The following is a 19,801-nucleotide window of genomic DNA, read 5'->3' as shown; positions in this document are numbered from 1 at the left end:
AAACAAGGTAAGGATAAACAGGAGAAGGAATCTAGGCGGAAAACCAGGTCGGGCTTGAATCTCAGCCCCATCTTGTATTCTAGATAGCAGCAGACACTTAGTGCGCACCTGCTCTGTGCTGCTGACTTCATGTAAATGCTTTCAGTTGTTAAACAAGAAGAGATGCAGGAACAAGAAAAGCATCCCTCATTTAGCTGATATACAGCAAGGAAGGAAGCCTCTGAAGGACTGCTCCAAAGCAATGGAGGAGACAACGGGTTTTTAAAAATAATAATAATAAGGTTCTGGTTTATATACTATGTAAGAAATAAGGCGACTTTGTTGAACTTTTGGTTCCACGACAACAGTGAGCTCTGCTCGGTGTGTGGGGTGTGTTCTTCAGGCGGCGCCGTCGCCTGCCCTCAACCTGGAATAGCATGCCGCGTGTCGGTCGTGACCCTCTGCGAATCAGGGCGTCAGTTTTCTTTTTCCGGAAGGCGAAGATGTCACGGCTGCTTCTGAGCAATGCACCGTGAGGCCACCCGAAGGAAGAGTGAAAACAACTCGTTAACCGTGGTTCTACTTAGTGAACATCTGAACATTTTGGGGAATGTGTCAATTATTAGACAGCTTAAGCAGTGATCAGAAAATGCGTTTCTAACTCGGCCTTTTGATCCTTTTCTGTCTTTCCCTGTGATTCAGGAGGAAGGATGCTGGCTTCTTATCCTACAAAGATCACCTGCCAGTGAACCAGGTGGTGGTTGGAGATACTGACCGGCAAGGCTCAGAAGCCAAACTGAGCGTGGGTCCCCTGCGTTGCCAAGGAGACAGTAAGTTTGCCCAGCAGCTGTGGGCTCACACTTTCTTTTCAGTTTTAAATGGTGTTTCCCAGCAAATCAGAGTATGGCAGAAAACAGATTGCTCTTCTCGAACTCCTAAAGAAACATCAGGCAATGCGAACAGCCAGATGGAGAGCAAGAGGCCTTAACACGCAGAAGAGGGGGACAGGAGCTTAGATTTGGGCCTAAAGTGTGGATATCCATCTTCCTTGTATATTCATATGTAACGAGTTTGACTACTTGAGTTTATGGTGATATATAAATAGCAATTCTGGTAGCATGAAAGCAGCCCCAAACAGCTGTGATTCCACTGAGTGCTGCTGTTAATGCCATTAGCATGGCTATTTATATCACCATAAACTGAGTTTATGGTGATATAAATAGTAGCATTATCGTTTAATGTATTGTTGTAAACTTGGATTATGGTCATATAAAGTTTGACATTACTGCTATCAAATTTCATCATCATCAGAGCTTGATATGCCCTTGTACGCCAGAGATTGTTGCAGTAACTATGCCGTGCGCTCAGGACTCAGCACCACAGAGAGGAATTTGGGGCTGCCAGCTTGGACTGTGGGAGGTCGGGGAGTTGGTGTGACGGTCCCACCTAATGAAGGGCGCCGCTAGGCTTTTATGCTGTTCGATACCCTTCGGTGTGCTTTACGTGCAGTCAGAGGGAAACGGCGACGGTTGCCATGGGGACACTGCAATGACCGTCCTGGGTGTCCTTTCCGCTCTTCCTGCCTGCGCCGGTGATTCGAGCAAGTCCCCTGTGCGTTCTGTGGTTTCGCAATTGTGCGCCGGGCATCAGGAGACCCAGATTCTGTTCCCTGAATGACCGACTTGCCAGGAGGCCGCAGGCAAACCCCTGCGCTGTCTGGGCTGTGGTAGCGGGAATACCGCCAGCGTCCCGGCTCCTCCTGCGGAGACCGCAAAGGTTTCAGTGCCCGGATCTGGACTGCTCCTGGCAAAGCGTCCTGCGAGAAGGGCTGTTATCACCACTGCCACACGTCAAGGGAGAGCTACACCTGCTCGGTGTAACGAGTTGCGGGGTCCACTCAGAGAGGTGTCCCAAGTACTAATGACTACTTAGTACGTCGAGGCTGTCAGCAGTTAGACAACTCTGTGTTCCTGATGCCAACGAGAGATGGAGTTTGCACTGGTTTTTCTCTTCCTACATAGTTTCTACTGCTTAAGAAAAAACCTCGACATAAAATAGTGATAAATATGCATTTTTAAACAAAAATTTTGAGATAGGCTATAGTGTCACTTTCAAAATAGGCAGGTTCTCACATGTCACCTAATGAAAATCAGTTTCATTACGTCATACTTATTATGTATAGGTAAAATATTTCAATCAGTTCTAATTCTGAAGTGAGCTTTGAATTAGAGATTTCCATTAAGTAATTGATTTGGTGAATATAGTTATAAAAATCTGACTTCTGCAAACTTTTGCCATTCTTAGAAGATTCTAGGAATATTAACATAGTATATCTTGGGAGTTTTAACAGTTTATAGCTAATATTAGCTTATTTTCTCTTAATCAGTCCTTAGGAAGAATTTATTGTGTCTATTATTTGTCCAGCACTTTACTGGGTACTCTGGGAGAATAAGAAAAATAAGTTCAATCCACATTTTGAGAAACACAGATGAAAAAATATTGGAAAGCACAAAATGTTTTATAATTTAAAATTAAATTTTATAATATAAAATTATTACAACTAATGCTCAAGAAAGGAGTGATAGCATATATGAGGCAGACTTTATGGTTATAAAGGGAGCACGGGAAGAGTGTGGGGGTCGGTGTTTATTTGCATTTCTTTCTCAGGACTGTTCTTAGAGACATTTTTGGAACTGTCGATAAGACAAAGAGCTATCTTATTCATCAACTCTGCATGGCTTCAGTATTCTTATAGTACTCAGCTTCAGAGAGACTCTGTGAATCTATACTTTACCTGATACTTCATGAAAACAAAAGCACAGGCAATATTGAATAGCAGTTATGTAGAATACTTTTGCATCTGAGAGCGTGAGCAAGAGAGAGCACATGCAGCCGAGAATGTTACACCTCGTGCTTGACTGTCCAGGCAGCAGGAAGCAGTTTTGATGCCCACCTTTCCTTTACAAAGGTCCTAACATGGATGTAGTAATGATAACGTGTTCAACATCTTAGCATTTTCCGGTGCTTAGACATGTACGATTTCCTTAGATACAGCCCCCACCCCCATGAGGTGGGTAAGGTCAGCATTAACTCTCTGTTTTACAAATGAACAGAATCTTTCTTTAAAAATGTCATTTACACGACACATTTCTGTGCACCCTTGCGGCCTCTGGGCGCCTCCAGGAGGGAGGACAGAAGCCGGAGTAGAAACCGCTCTCTCCACACGTGGCCAGGGCTGCTTCCCCAGCTCCTGCCTTCCCCGATCAAACTGTTTTAATAAAAATATGTCGTTTGAGTCTATTCCACCACTTCCCCCACTCACCTGTGTCCTGTCATCACTATCGCATGGGCGTTGCAGGGATTAAGGACCAATTTGTATAATTTAAGAAACGGCATAGTGCATCCCTCCTGTTGTTTATAGAGATTAACTTAGTGTCATTCGCTGAAGTCTGTGCAAAGCCACAGTTTAAAAAACCAAATCTGTTGTTGAAAAATGTCTTTCCCTATTTGAGGAGTTGAGTGATGATGTTGTAGCCGCCAGCCCCCGATAGACGCATGGACCCCCAGAAATCAGTGAGTTGTAGGAAACACACTCTTTATTCAGCCAGCTGGGTCTGCCAGGGGTATGCAGACCCCCAGTTAAGCAGCCCTGAAATGCAAAGGTACAGGGTTTTTAAGCCCTAAACCCCATTCTTCATTCTGTTTGAACACACAAGTCTATTTTGCTTCTGTTTCCTAACTGTCAATCCACAGGTTGGGTGTGCAAGCGGGGGGTACAGAAGCAGAAAGCTTATTGTTAGAGTGTTATGTTCCCATGGGCGATAGCCAAGCAGTAATTTTCCAGCCAGCACAAGGACCGCCCCCAGAAGCTGTCTCTGGAATTAGGTCCTGGATCCACCCCCCAGTCTTAGACAATGCAACAGTTTTTGTGGGCTCTGACCAACCGTTTCAGCAGTTTCGGTTGACTTCATCATGCCTGCTGAGTTTCATTTTTTCTTTGATTCATCTGAACTCGTAGACCCATATAATCAAAATGCTAAAGAAAATCAGTGAGTTCCACTCAGGTCTGTTGCATTTCCCAATAGTGCTGCGAAGTGCGTTTTTTTGTTTTGTTTTGTTTTGTTTTTGTTTTTGTTTTTTACAAATACATTCAAATGGAAACCCCAAATCTAAATGAAACTGAAAGTGTGACTGGCGATGGATGGTTAACTATGATAAAAAGTGCAGTAAAATTACAAACGGCCCTCTTAAACCACTGCCCTCACCTAGGAGGAGGCAAAAGCATGATTTAGAAGGATCAAAACCATTGAGAGAGTAGAAATTGTCTTCAATTTTAAAATATAATTATATTTGATGAAGGTTGCTAAACTTCGTGGAATAAGTTCAAAAATAAAGTATTCGCTAGATAATTGGTCTGTTCTCAGCCATTTGAAGTAAAGATTTCCCATTTCTCTCAAGAAAATACAGGGACTTAAACAGTTCATTAGGGTCACGTTTCCTACAAAAGCAAGTGTTTCCAGTCCCCCACCCCACCCTGGGTAGGAACAATTTGGGAAAAGGCGTTTCTCAAGGACCTGGGAATTCATGCCGGAAACCCGCCCCGCCCCCGGCTGATAGGCAGGTGCTGAGTCACGCTGGGGGCTGAAGAAGTGAATTCAGATTTTCAGAGCTACAGAGGCGACTCCGAGGGCCCCAGAAGAGAGTGTGAGGCCAACGGCCGACCAGAGCAGGAGCACTCGGCAGAGCGGGAACCGCGAGTGAACGAAGCGAGGGTGGTGCCGGCGTTCCGGGCACGTGGCCGTGGACTCTGTCCTCCGGGGATGTGGCCACATGGACCACAGTAGCTTAAAGCCCGGGCTGTCCTCACTGCAAGACTTTTACAAACCAGGACTGCAACCAGCCGGGAAGACAGGCAGTGACTGTCTACACGGCATCTCTCCACAGACGGGACCTCTCCGGTGGGGGTGCATACGATGTCGCTCTCCGTGGGGTGTGCATTGGGGCACACACAGGCCCCCGTCACCCTGCAAGCGCGCGTGTGAGCCGTGCTGTGCACCGAGAGAGGGCTGGACGAGGACCGAGGAGCAGCGGCTCCCCTGAGCCCAGGAAGTGATTTCGATGGCGGAGAAGAAGCCACTCCCTGGGCACAGAGAGGGCCGGGGTTGGCTCCCTCCGCTCCCCCCTCAGGCTCGGAAGAGACAGGAAGGGGAAAGGCCCGGTCGTGAACTAAGCCCTGTGTGTTCATCTCCTCCCTCGCTTCTCCCACCGTCCCGCGTGAGGCGGCGTCTTTGACTCGAGTGCGCCGGTGTGAAAATAGAACCAGGGTCATCAGGCGGTTTACCCAGAGGTCTCAGAGCAGGGCCAAAAGGTGTGCGGTTGCTGAGAAAATCCCCCAACGGATAAAACTGCATCACTCGCAGTAATTATTTCCTCCGTGGGTGCTCCAAATTCTTTTCCTTTCTCTGTTTCTTCTCAGAAAATGTAGCTGGGTTCACTTGTCTCAAGAATAGCTGCAAGCAAGAACAGGGAATAACAGCACCCCAACGGCGGGAGCCTTAGAGGCCACGCGGCACAGGCCCCTCGTGTGTCCGACGCAGGGACTGGGGTCCAGGGCAGTGACGCAGCCAGCCCGGGGTCCCCCAGAGGGTTCACGGCAGAGCGTGTGGAGAGAGCTTGACACGAGCCTCCATCTCTGGTCCTTCCCCATGGCCACGCCGAAGGCTGACGTCTGCTCGGGGAACGTTGACCTGGAACTCTGACCCGAGGTCCCTGCCTGTCAGCGGCCGAGCAGTGCAGTCACGTGCCGCCTTCCTGGCCTCCCCCGTCAGGAGACCAGGATAGCAAACCCGCAGCCTCAGGGGAGAGGCCGTGGCAGAAAGGCGTGACTTCTGGGTTTGGGAGGATTTTTGTTTGCTTGCTTGTTTTTGCTTCTACTGCTAGGCAGTTTTTTGGTTGACAGTAGAAGACAAAGGGGAAAAAAGCTAAAATGATGTGTAGAAACCATTTAACTATTTTTTTTAATGTCCCAGCCTTCGCCGCTATTGCCAAGGGCAACTGGCAACTGAGAAGCAGGGATAGCTCTAAGAATAAGCAGAAAGAGTGAAATTCTCAGGATCAGAACCCTAGGTGAGTTCCCATTAAGGGACGGAGCCCTCTGGGCATATCTCAGGGCGGCTCACAGAGGCAGCAGCAGGAGAGAGGCGGGAGCCTTGGCTTCGGTCTTCGGGTTCCAGAGTGGCTGTAGACAATTAGGAGAAATGGACGACTCCCCGAGAGAGATCAGCTCTTCCATGTTATGTGGCTCTTCAACTGTAGCTGCAAACTCACTGTGGAAATGGAAAGTAAAATTAGTTACAGTCTGGAAGGGAAAGAAAGGTATTTCTTATAATAGATACAGTATCTGTGTGCCTGGGAGTGACTGACTCTCCCAGCTCTCCCTTCAGAATCCGCTTGTCTGTGGAGGAGCCATCACATCCCACAGGGGATCTCTCTGGCTGAATGAGCCTTGCTCCTCTTCGTGCCTGTCCCTTCCCTGAGTTTGGCCATCTGTAGAGGTGACACACCCTGTCGCCCTTCCGGTCAGCCTTTGGACGAGCTCCTTCGCCTCTCTGGGCTTCCCCTCCCACCCACAGCCTCCCCTCGGCTGCAAGGAGAAGGACCCTGCCTCCATCCCTGAGGTGGTGCTTAGCCTGACTCCCCGCAGTCCTCGCACCCGCCGGTGATCTCTGAGTGTGATTGCCTCATTGTTATTACGCGATTTCGTGGTGGAGAGACTGACCGGCTTGCTGTGGGCGAAGCTCTGCCTGCCGCCTGGCCCTGCATCCCACTTGCATCCCTGGCCTCCGTACCTATTCCTGGGGAGACCCGCCTTGTCGCACAACCGAGAGCACAGCACCTGCCCATCAGCCTCCTTCCTAATTTGGAGGTGGCGGCCACGTAGCTGCTCAGGGCCCGCCTGCATTTGCTGGCTTCCAAGGACAATGTCCTTCCATGTAACAACCCCCATCCCTTCCTTGTCTTCCCCTTTGCTCCCTGCAAGTAGGAGCCCTCTCGTTTGCCTGCTGCCATCTTTTAAAACTGCCCTTGGAGAAGCTAGGTAAACCCTGCAGAACACACCGAGAGCCCAGCAACATAATCCATGTTGACCATCCCAGTGACAACCACAAAGGAAGTCAGCAGAGTTCTTTCTGTAAAAGACCGGAAAGGAAGTATTTTAGGCTTTTGGCCCATGTAGGTTCTGTCACAACCACTTAACCCCGAAGCATGAAAGCTGCCATAGACGATACGTAAACAAATGGGCACAGATAGGTTCCGATAAAACGTTTACAGAAGTAGCTGACGGGCTAAGCCCTGACCTAGATATATTTTTCAAAAATTTGGGAACATGTATAGTATCTTTAAAATGTATGTATTATGGTGGGACTTTTGCTGTTTTAATCCAGATTTTATGTTTGTTAAACTCCGCCATAGTAACCTTGCAGCTCGCCCGCCGATGGCAGTGAGCAGGGATTCGGGCTCCCCGCACACTCCTCTCCCAGGCTGCGTGTGCGCAGTGCTCCCTGTGCGAGCCGCGTTCTCGTGCTCCCCGTGAACACTCCTCCCAGGCTGCGTGTGCGCGTCCTGTGCGCACGCTCGGCACTGATCTGAAAGCTCCGTGTGACTATAACGAAGCACAAAATATACTCACTGCCCTCAGGGAGCCTGCAGGAAAGTTGGCGATCGAGACATAAACACTCCAAATCGAGCCCGATGTTCACTCTTACAATTGTTTTTCACCTGGCATTCAGAATGACTTCAAAACTGTAAATTAGATTATAGTACTTTTGACTTATAGGCTTCCCTTCACTCTGAAAATTCAGACCCTTTGCCACATGCTATGAGGCTGTGTGTGATCTTCCTGGCAGGACCCACACCCATCTTGAAAGTATCTGGGTCCACGGGGGTCACCCCATTAGCATGAATTTCCATAGGGACCCAGGGGCCTACCATGAATGACAAAAAGACTCCTACCATTCAAGAAATTCCAAAGGTCTAGAATCTCCACCCCGGGAACTTGGGACAGAGACCAGATAAATTATTTATTATCCAGCCACCTCTGTCCTTTGTTCGTTTGCATTATAATTGCCCTTCCCCCAACAGCAGATGGGACTCAAAGAGGTGTGTGTCCCAGTTCCAGCGGCCACCCTGAGACTCTCACGTGCGCGTGCAGTAGATGAGTAAGCGCTTAAGTCACCAGAAAGAGTTACAGAAGCGTTTCAAACCAGCCGTGGAGGCCGTGCCCCGAGCACCTCACAGACCGTCATCGCCACAGGGCTCCGAGAGAGCAGCCGTCGCTCGATTCATAGGCACAATTACTTTTAAACTCGAGGTTTTTAAACATTTATTCATCTTAACTACGTGGAAACTTTTATTCCTTTATACCTTGAAAATCCTCTGAATCTGATGATTATCTTCAAATTAAGGATTCAAAAAAAACCCATCTTTTTCTAAGTGCTTATATTTTCTCTGGCATTTCTAAATTACAATGCATGTGAAGTACTAAATTTATAGAACTATTGTTTAATCTAAATTAGATTAACCCCGGGCCCTTCAGAGACCTAGGCAGGCTGTTGCACACTTTGTTTATCCATGTCTCAAGGTCGTTACTGACACAATCACAATTAGTACTTCAGACTTTCTGTTAGGGGGCTAAGCTGTGAGCTACAAACCACCTCACTCCGGCATGATTAAAGCTGCGTTCCAGTTCAGCTGTTTTGCGATTCCTACTTGGCTTTCATAAAGCTTCTTTTCACGATCCTAACTACATGCAAGCCTTGGAAGCTCAGGAGCTTTATTGAAGAAAATGTGTGAAATGACTTCTTCTTGAAGTTTCCTGACGGTTCTGTCATAGCAACCCTACTGCAGGCATCAGGATGAAAAACAGATTGTACTAAACTATTGCAAACATTATGTAAGGTTAGTGTTACGGTCATTAAAATAAATCCTGATTCAAAGCTCACCAGGTGTGCGCATGGGAAACAGTATGTCCGAATTCATATCCGCCCCCTGGTGTGGTAAACTGCTCCTTGGAACTAGGCATGAAGCCCCCAATGAAAAAGTAAAGGGCACCCCTATCTCCTGTCCTTCCTTACATTTTACCTCTGAGCCAGTCCTAGAGCAATGAATACCTTCCAGCTGCCTCTAAGGGGGAAAATGCCAGTTGCTAGACCAACACTTAATCAAGAATCTCTCGATCCTCAAGTATGGATTGAAAAACCAGATTCAGCAAGGATAACTTGGTCTTTTGAGGAAGGAGAGGTTGTTTGCCCATTAAGATTCTACCTGTGCCTCTTCTATTCAGGCTTTTTCTTGACATACTCAAGCTTTAGACGATGAAGTGGCTTGACAATCTTTTCTGTGATTTCTGTGTCTGATACTTTAAGTATCCCTTAATTCAATTCTAGTAGATTATACTAATCAAGTTTGGTTTAAGGTATTTAAACCTTTAGAATTTGATTCTATTTTACTGAATAGGATGCAGATTAGGACTTGAACTTCAAATGTGGCCTGTTATTTAACAGAAATGTTTTTGCTCATTTCCACCAGAATCATGATTAGACATAAGTCTCAAATATACCACTCTGGTTTTCTTTCTCATTGTCTTACCTGAGATGACAGTGCGACCAAAGACATCGAGATTGCTATGGGATAACCTCTTCTTCGTTGGGTAATTGGTTTACTCTTACGGTTTGGCCAAAGTGATTAAGTCATCCCTGATTGCCTCATTTTCTCCACCCCAAAAGCAGACAATACCAGAAAGTAAAAAGCTAGCACTTTTTATTAAATAACCTAATGCCTTGGAATGGAATTTGTGAAAAGAGATCATGACCCAAGAAGTAGAGCTGAGAAGATACTCTTTACTTATGTCTTTATTTATTCTTTGCTTATGTATTTCAAGGAGATATAGTCTTCATTGTCAACCTTCAAAGTTACATATGGAAAAATGCATTTGTTATCATTTCAGTATAATGATAGTTCAGTGCACCAGCATTAACTTTCGGTGTTTCTTTGCCTATAGAACTGATCATTTTCCTGGCTTATACTGATAACACCGAAAAGAAGTTACTTATATCTTGAACATCTATAGGAAATAAGACCATAGTTCAGGGTAGCATCTGTGATAAAGGAAATGTTACAGCTTCTTTCTGGGGCTGAGGAGAGAGAATGAGCTATTGATCGCACCCGAAGCCTTAGGTGGCCATATCATGTCTGAAACTAGATATTTCTTGGTGGGCAGTGTTATATTCGCACTTTGTCTTATGATTCTACAAAGCAGCAAATTATGTTTGATACAATAAGAAAACCCAACAAAAGTATCTCAGTTTGAAACATCAATTCTTAGGACTTTCTATTCTTGAGAAAACTCCTAAACTATTTTAACTCTTCTGACTTACTTAACTCCAATGTTGAGGAAGAAAACTTTCCTCTACCCTTCAAGATCTTCTGGCTAGATTAATAATCAATTTTACAGGAGACACATTAGCAAGAGAAAAACGAATCAATGTTTAGTGATATGTTTTGTTTTATGCCACTTTGGTGAGTTACTCCGTGTTCCTGGCTCCCTTATAAAAGGGTAACTTCTGCTCAGTTCCAGAGCTTCTCTGTGTCTGCTAGTTCTTAAAAATAATCAGCCCCAAATAATTAACATGCCAAAGAGGCCTGTTTTAGGGTGGCAAGTTCTGCTCCCCTTCAAAGCACTAAATTAATGATAAACCTTCTCATTTCAGAACAAGTCTGCGAGACTCGTAGTAAGAGAGGCCAATAATAAATTTAAGTCTGTGGCCTTTAGTGCTGGTGTTTTAGAATCACTTCTTGCTGTTTCACCCAAAAAGCCATAAAGTCAAGACAGATCCATCCTCTCCGAGAGCACCTCTCCCCTGGGGAGCCAGAACTTCGCTTTCCCCTGTTGGTTCATTGGTCGTCATTCTTGAGTAGCATTACCCATTGCCCACGTGGTAGCCACGAGAAACATGTGGCCATTGAGCATTTAAAAGGTGACCAGCATGACTGAGGATATGAATTTTTTATTTTATTTTATTTTAATTAGCTTAAATTTAAATAGCCACGTATGGCTAGTGGCCACCAAATCAGATACAAAGCTTTAGAGTGAAGGGATTTAGAATGAGACTCCTCAAAATGTGCCGCATTGGCCTGCAAGCTCTTATGAGCTGAAAGCAATCAAAAGCCAGTAGAACTCTCTACCTCCCACCCCCCAAAAATTCTACCTCTCCCTTAACTACGTAAAAGAATTTAGGTATGGGGCCTGGCCCAGAAAGAGAGAGATTACCAAGATAAAAGTTTTATCCAAACCAGCTCTCTGTGTGGCAGGACAAACAAACATCTAATTACTAAACTTCTGCTCTTCTCGTGGTCCTGCGAATCACCCTCCTCCCCTTTGAACCCCAGGTCCCTGTCTCGTTCCTTAGCTCAAGATGGCTTGTCCCTGGGTCTCACCGTCTCTGTGGGGCCCCTGTATGTATATATATGTAACGTTGATTTTCTCCTGTTAATATGTCTTATGTTAATTTAATTATTAGACCAACCAAAAGAACCTAGAAGGGTAGAGGAAATATTTTCCTCCCCAACAAGAGCAACGGTGAGAAGCCACTTTAGAGAACCCAAGAACCTGTCCTCATTTGGAATGCAGTCTTTCCTGTGGCTAATAGTAGGCCTGCTCTGACCTTTCCTGGAGTGAAAAGGTGAGGGTTTTCCTTTGGGACTAAACCTCATGGTAGAAAAGGCCGCAAGTACCTGGATGAACGCGCTGCCCGGGAGGCGCAGTGTGCCCTGAGCACCAGCCTGCGGCTCAGGCAGGATGCGACATTGTAACTGCCCTCCCTCCTGCGAGGACACAGCAAAGCATGCCAGCCAGGGAGCTAGTTAGGGACTCAGTGCCCGGGGTTACTGGGGCTGGTCACATGGGCAGCCCCTACCTGGCCTACGCCCAAGTTCCAGACTCCCAGAGGAAAGCAGGTTTCGGCACAGGCCGCATTGTCTGTACCAACAGTGTGGGGACAGTGAGGCACTCTGAGTAGTTATTCAACTTACTTTGCTGGAATCTGAGTTTCCAGATGCCAGCCACGGCCAGCCTCGTGAACGGCCCTTTTCCAGGATAAGCAGTCAGATCTGCGACGTTAACTCTTCTCCGGATGGGTGTCCTCTCTTTTTGGTCCGTCCGTGGACACGATTAAGCGCTCCTCCCGCATAACGAGGCTGCCCCTGGCCTGTCTCCTCATCCACAACTTCACCCCCTGCCTCGCGCTCTCACCTGACTGCTCTTCGCCTCAGACAGCCGCTTCCCAAAACCTTAACTCCAGAAGGAAGCGGAAGAGCAGAGCTCGTGCTGCTTCCTCTTGCGCGGGTCACCTGCACCGCATCGCCTGGAGTTCCTGCCGCTCCGAGTCCCTGAGCAGGGCCGGCTGCACGCGGTGCAAAGCCCAGTGCAAAATGAAGATGCAGGGCCCTGGTTCAAAAAAGCACAAAGAACTTCAAAACAAGGACGGCAGAACCTTAAACCAAGTCCAGGGCCCTTCCAAGACCGCCTAGGTCACGCACCCATGTTCTGAGCCCATATTCTGGGCAAGGGCAAGGTCGACCCTAGACCCTGAGCATCCTTAGGATGTGGCCTGTCTTCAGGCGCTGAGTCTGCGAGCCTCGTTCTTCTGTTAGGTGTGAACCTCAAGGAACATTTTTGCGATGAAAATCTGACTATACATGGGAGACATCCAGCACAGGGAAGTCCGTAAATACTGGCGGGCCATGTCATACTGTCAGGTGTTTCCTAAATTTGTCGAATCACAAAAATTCCCTGGGGTGCCTGTCAAAATGCAGATTTCTGTCTCCCTGCCCAGAGATTTTGATGGAGAATCTCAAGAGTAGAGCCCAAGACTCTGTTTTTAAGATGTTTTCTAGAGGATATTTATGACAGGAGAATTGTAGAAACTCTGGCTAAGAACACAACATTTTGGGGCAGACAGACCTAGGCTCAAACTCTCCATTTACCAGCAGCGTGACATTGGAAAAGTCATTTAATTTGACTAAGCTTCAATTTCATCATCTGTAAAACAGAATTATGCTTAGTACAAAAGGTTGCTGTGGGAATAAAATGAGACAAATGTATGTAAAGAGCTTAAAACAGTGACTGGTACGCTAAGTTCTCAGTGATGGTAGTTACAAATATTACACAAAAGAATAAAACTTCTTTAAACCACTCAGTTCTGCAAAACTAATATGAATAAGCTTAAAGACAGATTTCTAAATGCAATCATTATTATGTCTGTCAAATTAAAGTCATTTAGAAGTAATGAGTTAAAATCTGAGGTTAACAAAAGAATCAGTTACCAATGGCAAATGTATTTTGAGCACCACCTGTATGCAAGACATTGTGATGGGCTGTAGACGCAGAGGCATGACCAGTGGTTTTCAAAATTAAGAAATTTATAACCTTACAAGAGAGAATGTGAAGGTAAAGCAGAAGGTGCAGCCCTCGCCTTGAGCGGCTTCTTAAAGGAAGAGCGGAGGGAAACGTTCACACGGGGGTCGGTGCAGTGGGTCGAGGGCTCGAGCTGAAATTATGAGATAATAGTTAAAGCAAACTGATAGAAGCAAAAGTTTCCTGTAAAAAATATGCGCATGACGCATAATAAGCATTTGGGTATCTGCTAAAATGAATAAAATGAGACCTGACCTGGAACCAGAAAAACCACCAAATGCTAGGCCAAGCGCTGACTATATTCCATAGGCAATGGGGAGTTTGTAAGCCAGAAATAGGAGGGAGGGAGTAATCTTTTGAAGGTTTAATTAAAGTATTAAACTCTTCCTTTATGCTTAGCTTCAGAGATCTGTGCTCACATAGTTTATCTTTCCCCAATATGTATTTTAAAAATAAAAGGAACATTGCTATAAAGAAAATGAGGTAATTCAGTAAAGGGATTCTCTAACAGTAGTTCTCTAACCAGTATGGTGTAACAAACACAAATTTAAACGCATTGTCGGATTCTCAACATAGAAATCTTTCCTTTTAAGACTTTTTAAAGCTACTAATTTTAGGCAGGCCTTTCATGGTGTGAAAACTCTCCAGAAAAGATAGTATTTTGATATTTTTAACACATCTGTAAAACTGTCGGTGCGTTGTTGCTGGCACCATGTAAGCACAGTGACAGTTGTGGGCTGAATTGCCTTCAGAAAGGTGTGTTGCAGCCCTAACCCCCAGGGTCTGCGAGTGCGACTTTATTTGGCAAGAGGGCCTTTGCAGATGCTCGATTCAAGATGACGTCACACTGGCCCTGGGGCGGGCGGAGGGAGCCTGGTGCCATGTGGCGATGTCCGTATAAGAAGAGAAGGCAGTGGCACGGCCACGGGCAGGGAAGAAGGCCGCGTGGTGACGGACGGGGGCAGGAGCTGCCCTGGCCCCAGCCGGGAACACGCGGGCCTGCAAGCGACCCGGACGCTAAGATGGGCGGGCACAGGTTCTCTCTCAGCACCTTCGGGAGGAACCAGCCTACCCGCACCGGACTGCAGGCTTCTGGTCTCCAGAATCACGGGAAGATAAATCTCGGTTGCTTCTAGCACCTAGCTGTGGTACTTCGCTACAGCAGCCCTGACGACCTGGTTCAGCACCTCATGGCCCGGTGAGAGGAAACAGGCCCAGTTCAGGTGGCCTGTCAGCTGTCTTTGTGTCCTTCCCTGGCTTCCCAGCTTCTGCTGGTCGCTGGCCTTCCTCGGCACGTAGCCGCTTCCCTCCGGTCTCTACCTCCGTCTCCACGTGACCTTGTCCTGCCTGTGTCTTTGTGTCCTTCCTTGTCTTTTACAAGGACGCCGTCATTGGATTTGGGGCCCAGCCTAATTCAGTATGACCTCGTCTTGATTAGCTTAATTACAGCAAAGACCCTGTTTTCAAATACAGTCACACTCTGAGTTTCAGTTGGTCCTGAATTTTGGAGAGACACGATTCATGCTGCAACAGCCAAGAAATATCTAGCTAGTTCAGCAGAGAAGAGGGTCTACCCAAGAGCCTCTGTACTCTTACACCTCCAGAACTGTGTCTCATGGGCTGTGACCTTTCAGCCAAGCACTCAGCACAGCTCTTGGCACATGACATGGTCCTAAGTATGTTAGGTTTCACTGCAGTGACTCACCCCAGCAGAGGTCCAAGCAACCCACCTGGAAGACCCAATCACACTGCTGTCATTGCCAACACCAAGTTCATTACAGCTGAAATTCGTAGTTTAGTGTCTTGTAATCAGTGTGCTTTGACGTTTAAGAGAATTTGGTGGATGATGTCACAATCGCAGTAATCAAAGTCACCAGTTAAAGAATGACAAGACGTAAAAGAATCAGGACTTCTCTTATTCAAGGTGCTGTTTACATAAACCTAAATTGAGACACATATTCTTGGGTTGTAAAAAAGCTATACATTAACGTGCATCTGAGTTCATGAGGATTTGTTCTCTTAATAAACAGTGTATCTACTAAGCCATCTACATACCAGTTTTCAGAAAGATTTTAAAATAAAGTATTTTTATTATGGCATATAGAATAGTTACAAAATATTTCTGTAAGATTCTCTGATCTATTTTTTAACTGGTAATTTTAAATAATTCTGCTGTTAAGTAAGTTTCTTTCATCCGTTAGCTTATGTTAAGAAATAAGTTTTATTATTCAATTCACATCTTTATATTCATAGTTTTCCAAATAGATGGCATTTTCTATGTCTGTACATTTTTATTAAACATAAGTTATTTTATGCCTATAAAAGTCTATTCCTGAAAAGAAATGATTTTGCTCCTAAAAAAGAACATTAAGTTTACAAGATGGCTTGATGCCGTCTTTCTTTGCTATAACAGTTGCATGTCTGGTTGTTCATTATGAGGAGAGCAGAGCATCTCCAAATTTCTACAAGATACTTACACTTCAGTATTTATCAATTGACTTCTTACATAAATTATATAGTTGTTAAGTAGAATTATTGCCACAGATTTTTTTTGGACTTGTGATAGAATTAAAATAGCCTTTTAAGTCTTAAAAACATTAATAATAAAAGCTCAATTATGTGAACACAGCTAGTGCATGCCCCATGAGCTAATATATGCCCCGTGTTTGTTCTGGCAGGCATTGTGCAAAGTTTCCAAGGAACATGAGTACCTTTTATGAAATAGAGAAGCTTAGTTCGTTCACCCTTTAGACTCAAGTCCCTTAGTTTCCTACATCAGTTGCTTGTTATTATTCTTTGATGTGGAGCCTCTTCCAGCAAGCTCTCATAAGACAACAGCTGACCCAGGGGAGTGTTCATTTAAAACATTATAAACAAATAGGGCTTCTTTCTGAGCCCCTGTTCTTTAAAATTTAATTAAAATGTTTCATCTCTCATCACAGAAATGTATTCCATTCTAACCTCTTAGCCTTGTTATTAGTTATAGTTTGGTGAGATTTTTAAGTAGAACTCAATTTTTTCTCAAGTGTTTTAGACAGGAAGAAAGAATGCTCCATGGAGTACCTGTCAGCCTTTCCCAGGGAAGAAGTTTTCATTGAGCGTCTGTCTCCTCTTCTTTTGCTAATCCAGATAGCTTGCAAAGTATATACGAGTTGCAAAATAAACTAAGATGCTGAATTCTCCCTTCCTGTTCTGAGGAAAATACTCCTAGCTGAGCTGGGTTCACTCCTTCCTCGGGTAGACCCTCACTGCCCACTTACCAATTTTCTTGGAAACCTACCATCCTTGTGGCCATTTCCGCTTATAAATAAATGCTTTCCGTTGTTTATGGGAGGACCCCGCCGTGCTAAATCGGCCGGAAACTCCTCTGTGGTTCTCCCTGCAGAGTCCACGGAGGCGCCAGGTGGGACTCGGGCGCTGCGGTGCCCTCTCGTTCACGTACTTGTGGCAACTGGTAAAATGCAGACAGACGTCACCGCCGCGGCTTCCCAAGCCTTGCTGCTCCCCCGCGCACGCGCCCTGCATGCCTCAAGGAAGGGGGGATGCTCAAGGGCGTTGGGACAGCTAAATGGCATCGAGAGAGATGTGCGGGTCTCATAAACTGGAAAATTGGAGCCAAAGGTGAAACAGCTTCTTCCTTCAAAGAGCTCAATCTTCTTTTAAGAACATGTGATCCGTGGAGGACTTTATCATAAATTGATCTGAATAAGCCAAAAAGCTTCTGAGGGTTCTCATTTTCCAGTGAGCACGGTGTTTTGCTGATTCGATAGTCCAGCACAATTTAGAAGTATTATTGCTTAGTTACTGAAGAGACCTTTGGTTGGATTTAATTGTTCCCGAAAATGGTTTAACCCGGGCCACTATGCTTTAGTATAATCCTATAGGGGTGCTTTTCCTGGGGTTCCTGGTCCCAGGGAAACTATCGCTCTCAATAGGTTCTTACAAGACTCTGTGACCCTTCCAAGTTGCACTGATCTAATATCTGTATCAGTTTTTTTTTAATCCTGCATGCATTTGTGATCTTGGGGAAAAACGAACACAGGATAGAACACAACAAGATGGGCGTATTACCGACAAATCTCCACACACCCACTGTGTCTGAAACACCCTCTCTGAGCACAAAGGCTTTTGAAAGCGTAGGCGGGGAGCCCAGGCATCGAGAGAACAGTGCGACCAACTTCTGAACACGAGAACATTGATGTGGCCAAAGAAAACCGTGGGGGGGAAATTCTGTGAGAAACAAGCCTGCGCTTTATGCCACAAGCTTCAGAGGGGCTTGTGCGGCCCAGAGGAAAGAAGGCCGACGTAGGCTCACAGATCTGGTGCCAGGCAGCTAATGCTAAAGAGTGTCATTTTTTTTTTTTTTGTCTTTGGTTTGTTTGTTTGAACATGTATATGCTCAGAAGAAAAAGAAAAAGAATTAATGGGAGAAATCTTAAAACACGTCCTGTTCTTTCATGAAATCGAGCAATTCAAATAATTCTGCTTCCATCTTGAGCAAATATTCACCGTGATTTGCACATTAAAGCCAGACTTAAGCTTCATTGAGCACCAAGTCCTCGCCTCCTTAGAAGGTAGAGAATATTCCAGCCAGTATTTCACAAGCTGTTGTGTCTCTGGCTCACAGAGTTATGAAGACTCATCTGTGCCTCTGGTTTGCCTTAGATGAACAGGAGGACAGGGCATTCCTGAGAGCGGTTTTTGCAGAAAACTTACATGGCAAAGGCTAAGAGCTGAAGGCCTCAGGGCTTCTTGAACAGCACGTTTGAACAACACGCAGCCCACACGTTCACACGTTCCATTATGCGCACTCTTGTCCTCGTGAGTTTTGTTGGAAAACAGAAAACATGCCTTGTTATGTACACACAGATTTCCAAAAGACGTCTGAACACTCTCCATAAAACAGCAAATTCAGAAAATGTAGGGCTTTTTTCACTGGACTTGGGGGCTTACTTCAGTCGCCTCAACAGTCTCCTCGAGCAGAAATATCAGATGCTCTCAGGTTCCGACGAGCAGGCCGGGCTGCCTGCGGGTGAGCATGACGTTCCCTCTGGGAGCCGTCCTTCACACCCACAGCAGAGAAACAGCCTGCCTTACAGCGAGCCAGACGAGAGCTGACGCCTTGAACTCACGTGTTCGTGTGAACTTCTGGCTGCAGATAATATCGACATGTGAAAATGAAACCCCCACCACATCTCTGAGACTGACCTCGAGACTGGCTTTGGTAACAAAGAAAGTTCTCCTGTTTCCCAGCGTAGACTAAGAACCGTGAGAATGGACCACAAGGCTTACGATTGCGCCTGTGCTCTGGGGTTGGTTGTGTTGGTGGTGGAGATGTAGTAACAGTGATTGTGCTGCTCTGATTATTTTATTTTAGGGTAAGATTCTAACTTCCAATGTATCACCACTCAAAACTGCAAAGATTTATGCTTTGTTACCAACCCCGAGTTGACTTGCTTTCCACACTCATTAGAAAATGTCTGGGTCATGTACTGGGATCGTGAACTCCTGTGCAGCGGCTGACCTGAAAAGATAGCTATTGTAAGAAGAAGAATGTCCCACACCCAAAGACGTCTACATCCTCATCTTCAGACCCTGCGCATGTGTTGCCTTACAGGGAGAAAGGAACTTTGCAGACATGATTGAGTTATAGATCTTAAAATGGGGAGATTATCCTTGGTCATCTGGGTAGGTTCAATCTAAACACATGAGTCTTGAAAGTGAACGTGGGAGACAAAAGATGAGAGGCAGAAGGGTGTGCTTTGAGGCTTTAATCCACTCTCGCTGGCTTTGAAGATGAAGAAGGGCCGTGAGCCAACAGTGCAGGTGGTTACCAGAAGGCAGAAGGCAGCAAGGCGGTGGATTCTGCCCCAGAGCCAGCCTCCAGCAAGGAACGCAGCCCTGCCAACGCCTCGATTTTAGCGCCATGACACCCATGTCAGATTTCTGACCTGAAGACCTGCAAGATAATACGTTCATAGTGTCGTAAGTCACTAAATTTGTGGTAACCTGTTACACCAGCCATAGGACACTGATTCCAGGTCCAGCAATGTGTTTTACTAGATTCAGAAGGAGACTATGCTGAAATGTTTCCTAGGATAATGGGAACTTGCCACTCTGTGCACAAATTCTCTGAGAAGTTTTAAAGCCAAAAGGCATCTTTTGGTTCTGGTGTCTGAGATTCCTTTATAACTTTTTTGTAACCTAGCAACAAGTACTAAAATCTTTCTGCTGCCCTCACAGGGCATTCCTTCGTAGCAGATGTGTTAGAGACCATGATGTCTTTGTGCTTCTGAGTTCAAACAGAGTGAGTTCTTGGAATCATCTAACAGCCTGTAAATTGGATAGAAC

General features: G+C 45.7%; 1 protein-coding gene across 4 annotated transcripts in view; it reads left to right on the top strand.

Moving 5' to 3' along the window:
• CNTNAP2 (contactin associated protein 2) overlaps positions 1–19,801 on the top strand; it is a 1,484,598-nt gene that overhangs the window by 1,247,868 nt on the left and 216,929 nt on the right. For all 4 annotated transcript variants that reach the window (XM_036231126.1, XM_036231127.1, XM_036231129.1 and 1 more), the window contains one exon: positions 682–809. In XM_036231126.1, coding sequence (XP_036087019.1) covers positions 682–809 — 128 coding nt within the window. The remainder of the gene's footprint in view (positions 1–681; positions 810–19,801) is intronic.

The sequence above is a fragment of the Rousettus aegyptiacus genome, unplaced genomic scaffold (genome assembly GCF_014176215.1).
Source record: "Rousettus aegyptiacus isolate mRouAeg1 unplaced genomic scaffold, mRouAeg1.p scaffold_m13_p_13, whole genome shotgun sequence".
Taxonomy (NCBI): Eukaryota; Metazoa; Chordata; class Mammalia; order Chiroptera; family Pteropodidae; genus Rousettus; species Rousettus aegyptiacus.
Note: the sequence above shows the minus strand (reverse complement) of the source record. Positions and strands in the feature narration are given on the sequence as shown.